The 7,125-nt window shown below is 47.6% G+C and overlaps 1 protein-coding gene across 3 annotated transcripts in view; it reads left to right on the plus strand.

The window, feature by feature from the left end:
* The window catches only part of myt1lb (myelin transcription factor 1-like, b), a 173,988-nt gene that overhangs the window by 146,547 nt on the left and 20,316 nt on the right, over positions 1 to 7,125 (plus strand). For all 3 annotated transcript variants that reach the window (XM_025058885.1, XM_017034329.1, XM_017034326.2), the window contains 5 exons: positions 118 to 208; positions 2,920 to 3,027; positions 3,980 to 4,206; positions 4,875 to 5,161; positions 6,286 to 6,522. In XM_025058885.1, coding sequence (XP_024914653.1) covers positions 118 to 208; positions 2,920 to 3,027; positions 3,980 to 4,206; positions 4,875 to 5,161; positions 6,286 to 6,522 — 950 coding nt within the window. The remainder of the gene's footprint in view (positions 1 to 117; positions 209 to 2,919; positions 3,028 to 3,979; positions 4,207 to 4,874; positions 5,162 to 6,285; positions 6,523 to 7,125) is intronic.

The following is a 7,125-nucleotide window of genomic DNA, read 5'->3' on the forward strand; positions in this document are numbered from 1 at the left end:
TGCCAAGCTGCTCACAGACTAATACAGCTTGATTGTGCGCGGCTCCTAACCTTCCCTGTCTTTTACTCCTATCTCCTGTGTGTGTGTGTGTGTGTGTGTGTGTGTGTGTGTGTGAAGTCGTGGCGATGTATGAGAATGTTCTAAAGTGTCCTACGCCTGGCTGCACGGGACGCGGTCATGTCAATAGCAACAGAAACTCCCACAGAAGGTAAGAGACAGACGGCCTGTCTGTAGGAAACTGTCTGTCGATGAAAGACGTTTTCTTTTATCTGTTTTACATTTATTTATTAAGGGATATCCGATAATATCGGCCCATCGATATCGTCGGCCTGATATTAGCATAATTATCTAATATCTGTAAGAATCGTTATCTTTTTTTTTTTTCCTCCGATGATGGAAACCCAATAACGCAACGCCTGGGTTTCGCCAAAGGATGTGTGACCTTTTGGGGAAAAACACCTGTACATGAAAGTGAAAGCCACTAGATGGCAGCGTTGCAGCTCATTTTCTGAATCTATCTTAATAATCAGTGGATTGTTGCTGAACGCTGGTGCAGTAACTCAGACAGTGGTTTGTACTGATAAATAAATATATATATATTATTGGGGGGGGGGAACTTCTGCCCCCTAGGGGGGAATGGTAGAAAATAATTAAGAAACACTGCTTTAACCCATTACCTCAGTGAGCAGGCGGTACTTAACTTCCTTCACCACCAGGGCACCACTGCCCCGCTATATCGGTATCTGCTGATTTCGGAATTGGAATTAAGTATTTGGAAGTTAATATCGGACATCCCTATATTTATTTTTGTTTTTGTTTATATTTTTTCTATAAAATTTGAATCTGTTTTTTGTTCTTTTTATAAAATATGGTCAGCTTTAATTGTGCCTTTGTAAAGAGAGCATGTCAGTCCCATTACTCCCCTGCAGGTGGTGTTATGAACGCTCTTGAAATTCAAATTTGATGAGTGCACTGGTGCACTTTTATGGCTTTGAAACAAAACAAAAAAAATAAAAATAATGACATAACAGACCTGTCAGAGCAAGTGACCTAAAAAAATAAATAAATATAAAGATTTGACCAATATTATTTTGAGAGTCTTGAATTCACTGAGGTTAAAAAAAACAAAACAAAAGAAAAACCTTAAAACTTTGATTTGAGGAACGCGTTTCTTTAGTTCGTTTCTCGGACTAAACTCAGGCGACTTTTCTTTACACTGATGTCACCGCGCGATGTTGTCGCTCATTATACGACTGAAAAATAAATAAATGAATTGTTAAAAATAACAAAGACGAATTCTGAACGCTGTGTGGAGGGTCGAGGCTCAACACTGATTGGCCGCCCCAGAGACAGCTGTCATTTATTAAAGTCACATTTTTCTTAGTTTGTTGTTCTTTTTGGTGTGATACTGTTACACAGAGGGGCGGAGTCCAAGTGATTCGTCTGCTCAACATTCCTAAAGTTGAGCGGGGACTCGTTGGCATGCAGCCGTTCACACCTCGGCAGCATGAATCATTCATCGACTCACGGAGCCGTCAGGTTCGGGTTTGGAGAAAGTGAAATAGCAGGGGTTTGTGCCGCCGCTGTCAGACGGGGTGAGGTGACAGTGAGGGAGGAGTGTCACCCGCAGCAGATGCTCGGGGAGTCGGGGCGTCGCAGCGGCCATTAGCACCTTCCTGCCACTCAGCCTGGGTGACAGGAGAGCTGCAGACCTGGGAGGACCGCAGTGTTTTCATGCTGCGCTCAAGAGGCTCAGCTGCTGCATGGGAACACACACACACACACACACACTCGGACACACACACTCGGACACACGGCCTAAACTTTCACTTTGACTTGAAAGACGTGATGCACACCTCCAGATCTCTCATCCTCTCACGGTGTGTGATGACAGCTGCTCCACACTGGCTTCAGGCCACTGTCACAGATCGTTTCTCCAGCAGGGCCGAACACGCCGCAGCCGACAGACGGGATGGAGAGTAACAGGGGTTAAGAATAACAACGTGAACTTTTGTCACATTTGGTCACTTAATTGTCACGGGGAAGTTTAACAGCCACACACACGCGCGCGCGCGTGTGTGTGTGTGTGTGTGTGCGTTTTGGTTTTGTGTGCAGCTGCTCAGCCAGGAAGCTACGAGCTGTTGCTAATTGTGTCGTTGCTCAAAGTGTTAAAAATGATGAATGAAACGAAGGGGTCAAACTCATTTCCACCAGGGGGCCACATCAGCAACACAGTTCCCCTTGAAGGACCGGTTGTAACCGGAAGACTGTATAGATCAGGGGGTCCCCAACCCCCGGTTCACGGACCAGTACCAGTCCATAGGTCGTTTGGTACCAGGACACAGTGAAAAAATTTACTTCATTTTTACTAATTTACTTCATTTTTACTAATTTACTTCATTTTTACTAATTTACCTCAGTCAAAGTGGCGCTTTGGCCCAGAGACAACGTCTTTGTCGTTGGTGTGGAACCTCAGGTTTGACCTCCTGGGCAGGGGGGGGGGGGGTTGGTACGGTGCAGTGTGATGTGGGTGGAGACTGCTGCCCCCGTGACCCGGTAAATGGATGGATGAACTTTATTCAAAGAAAATTCAGTCCATTTCCTTTTTTTTATTTAAAGATAATCTGGCTATAGGTCATAGGTCATCTGGCCACACAAAACAGTTTAGCGGGCCGCATTTGGCCCCCGGGCCTTGAGTTTGACACATATGCTTTAGAAGTTATATTTCCAGCCTCTTTAGTTTTTTTGTTTTGTTTTTTCCCTCTCCTACTCCTGATTGGCTGACACACAGACGTGCACCGGTTTGGCGTTCGTCTGGCAGATCTGTTTGACTGTGTGTCTCTCCTGACACCTGTGACCTTTTGACCTCCCTCAGGTGTTCAGGTCCACGTTGTCACTGAGGTGTCTTTGTCTCCCCAGTCTGTCTGGATGTCCCATCGCTGCTGCTGAGAAACTGGCGAAAGCTCACGAAAAGCACCACAGCTGCAGCGGCCCCAAGTCCAACCAGGCGTCGGACAGAGTCCTGAGGTAGCTCCGCCCTCCACGTAGTGTTAGCGGATGATTTTGTTTGTCCAGGAAAAAAAAAAAAAATGTCACTCTGCCTCTGAATGTGTTGTCGGTTCAAATCCCTTCCTGTTTTCTCAAAGTTGACAAAGTTTCCTGTTGGACTTTATTTGAATTTATAATTATTGGATATTTTATTTTGACACAAGGACAAAAGAGCGGTCATGGATCGTTCTTATCTTTTTAAAAAAAAAAACAACCAAAATATAATATGATACTAATGATGCGAACTGCAGAACTATTCATTAGTCAGAGTCAGATCTTCAACCTCCGAGAACTTTATTTTGAAAGTTTTTTTTAACTCAAGAAAGAACCTGTGACTGAGTAAAGTTTGTGGGAATTTTTTTGTTTTAAAAACTACCGGATATGAGGAAAAAAAAAAAGTCAAGCCTGAAGTCTTTGGTCACAAGTCCAGGTCAAGTCTCAAGTCCGAGTCACAAACTCGAGTCCCTGGTTCCAGCCCATATGAGAGAGAGAGAGAGAGAGAGAGAGAGAGACAGTTAAATTGTGTCAGAACTTCCAGAAACCAACAGTTCTGTGATGGTGACCAGAAGCTGTTCTGCTGCTCTGGTACCGTGCTCCAGGTTCTAGTCTCTCCTCCTTGTTTTCTCCTGAGAGTTTGAAGAGTAAAGTAAAACCTTTCCTGAGTTTAATTGATTGAATGTTTATTGAAAAATAACGTGTTACTTTTTGTGGTTTTTGAGGAAACCTGACATCCGTGTTCATCCACCAGAACCATCTCCAACAGTATGTGGTCTCACCAGGGCAGCCTGTCCCCTCCACTCCATCCGACCATTCTTTTTTTTTTTTTTTTTTTTTTTTTTTTTTTTTAATGACCCCCAGATTCCCTCTCCTCCCCCTGGGCAATGTTGACTGCCTCGCTCCAACTTCCACCCCCTCGTCATTTATTTTCCAGGCCAATGTGCTTTGTCAAACAACTGGACTATCCACAGTATGGTTACAAGAACAATGTCTCCACCAGCACGCCCCGCTCCAACCTGGCCAAGGAGCTGGAGAAGTACTCCAAGACCAGCTTCGACTACGGCGCCTTTGACGGCAGCAACAACCACCAAGTGTACGGGAAACGGGCCATCGCACCCAAGATGCACGGGCAGAGGGACACCTCACCCAAAGGATACGACGGTAGGAATCCACATCAATCAATAGTCTTTACGTCCTACAGCGGTGCCCTGGTGGTCATGGAAACGCACTCGGGTCCAGAAGGTCGCACGTTCGAATCCTGCAGCCCCAAGGTGCCACTGAGGGGCACTGAACATGTCACCATCTCTAACCACAACGCCTGGGATTCGCCAAATGATGTGTGTCCTAGAAACAGTTTTGGGGGAAAACGGCTGTATATGAAAGTGAAAGCCACTAGATGGCAGCATTGCAGCTCATTTTATTCATTTATTTTCATAGTGAGGGGCGTGTTGCTGAATGCTGGTGCAGCAACTCTTACAGTGGTTTGTACGGATAAATAAATAAGTAAATATTACCAGGGACTCATCTGAATTTTAATTGGGAAAATGAAATGACTTCTGTCCACTAGGGGGGGGCATGGTAGAAAATCATTTTGAAACACTGCTTTAACCCATCACCTGAATGAGCAGGCGGTACTTACCTTCCTTCACCACCAGGGCACCACTGCCCGGCTATATCGGTATCGGTTGATATCAGAATCGGAAAATTAATTAATTGTAATCTAAAACTTTAAAAACGTCGTCTTCCTCTTTTTTTCTTTCTGCCTGAAACACATTCACTCTGGCGTTTCTGAATTCTAAATGTTTTTGTGCTTTTCTTTCTCCTGACAGCCAAACGTTACTGTAAGAACTCCAGCTCGGCCAGCAGCACCACCAGCACCTACGCCCCCAGCAGCAGCAGCAGCAACCTTAGCTGCGGGGGTGGAGGCGGTGGTGCCGGCGGAGGAGGAGGGGGCGGGGGCAGCAGCGCCAGCAGCACCTGCAGCAAAAGCAGCTTCGACTACAGCCACGACATGGAGGCGGCCCACATGGCGGCCACGGCCATCCTGAACTTGTCCACCCGCTGCAGGGAGATGCCCCACGGCTTGGACGGGAAGCCTCAGGACCTGTGCTCGCCGGTAGGAGGGGCCTGTCGTGACACCCGCACCCTCACTGTAATAAACATGTCCGCCGCTCATGTAACCACAAGTGTCGTCATCGCAGAATTCATTCTCTCTTCCTGCTGTAGCCGCGGGAAACTTAAATATTGACAGACTTGACTTTCATCACACTGACACTGGGAGAGGTCACGTGCACTCACCTCGTGCACTCACCTCGTGCACTCACCTCGTGCACAGCCACAACGGCGTAGACGGCCGATCCATTAAAGATCTGAGTGACTCAGCAGGACGGGGCCGACCGCCGTTTGACACGGTGTGAATCGAGCGCGTTTTTCTGGTTTTTAGCTAAAACAAAAGTACCAGAATCAACAGCTAGATGTCAGTGTTTCTCACCTGTTTTTGTCTGTGACTAAATGGAAAGGTGTATCAGCAAGAATCTGTCGATACGACACGTACCACGATACGATACATACTGCGACACTACAGTCCTGATGATATACTGAGGTGCCCCCCCCTCACACACACACACACACACACACACACACACACACACACACACTGGTGTTAAAGTGAGATGGGACCAGAGCCGGGATCAACGCAGGCTCCTCTGTGACCTTCCGTCCTGCCAGGGTTACGGAGGTCACGAGGGCATTCGGGCGTGGGGGGGGGGGGGGGGCGGGCGGGGGGCGCCGGAACGAGAGAGAGAGAGAGAGTGTGTGTTAGAATCTGGTTTAAAAGTACTTTTTTTTACTCCCCCCACAGTGAGTACAGCATGGTGGATGACGAGGAGGACCTCCCTCACCACGACGAACGTGCAATACACTGTAGTTGTCAGCTGTTAGTTTGGGTCCAGATCAACTTCACTTGGTTATCAGCTGCCGGTTAAAAACCTGCTGTGAGCAGAGAGGCTGGAGGACATCAGAGGACTCCTCCTCCTCCTCCCCCCCCCCCCCCCCCCCTTCTCCTCCGCCTCCTCCTCCTCCTCCTCCTCCTCCTCCTCCTCCTTCATCAGGCCAATTGGTTCAATTATATTTTATATTTATCTGGAAACTCTCTTTTTCTCTCCCTCTCTCTCCCTGCTTTGACCCCCCTGACCCCCCTGACCTCACTGACACACACACACACACACACACACCTTCCAGAGCCCTGGTCTGGATGTTGATGAGAATGGGACCTTGGACCTGAGTATGAGCAAGCGTCTGTGCAGCGGTGATGCGGGGGGAGGAGACTCTGTGCTCACCCCCCTTGAGCCCATGTCGCCCCAGAGGCAGGCCGCCCTGCTGGGCTCCCGCTGCTACGGCATAGGAGACGCGCCGGACTGTTGGAACCTGCCGGTAGACTACACCAAGATCAAGCACATAGATGAGGACGACAAAGAGGTAAAGAGGACAAAAACCAGGACGGTTACACACACTCTCTCCATATTTCAATATTTTCACATATTGACATTTGACCAGGTCAACCAGACCAGACCAGTTTGACCAGTTTAACCAGACCAGTTTGACCAGTTTAACCAGAGCAGACCAGTGGTGATGGTCTGTTATTGAAGAGAACAATGTCAGTTGATGAGGTTCACAGACCATGGTCAGTTGATGATGATATTTGACACAGAAATTGTGATAAAATCGAATCCTGAACCAAAAACTAAATTGTGAGTTCTGACTAAAAAGGTTCGTTGGATTTGGTCACAGTTTGAGAAAGAAAGAAAAAAAAAATCCAGACAAAATCCTATGGTGAAAAATTCAAACCATCTATCGTTACATCCCGATTCCACACCGTCTGAAAAGACCACGGAGCTAACCTCGGTGTGTCTGCCACGCCGACCTCCGTGATGACGCCACGTCGGCTGACGTTCCGTCCTCACCTCGTCAACCTGTGTTAGCGCTCCCTGCTGCCGATGGATGGTAACACTGTCTGCTCCGTGATTCCCATCCCAAATTCTCACCTTCCAAACCAGTGACTGTACACACTGTCTCTGGGCC

The sequence above is a fragment of the Cynoglossus semilaevis genome, chromosome 1, assembly GCF_000523025.1.
Source record: "Cynoglossus semilaevis isolate Cse_v1.0 chromosome 1, Cse_v1.0, whole genome shotgun sequence".
NCBI classification, from domain to species: domain Eukaryota; kingdom Metazoa; phylum Chordata; class Actinopteri; order Pleuronectiformes; family Cynoglossidae; genus Cynoglossus; species Cynoglossus semilaevis.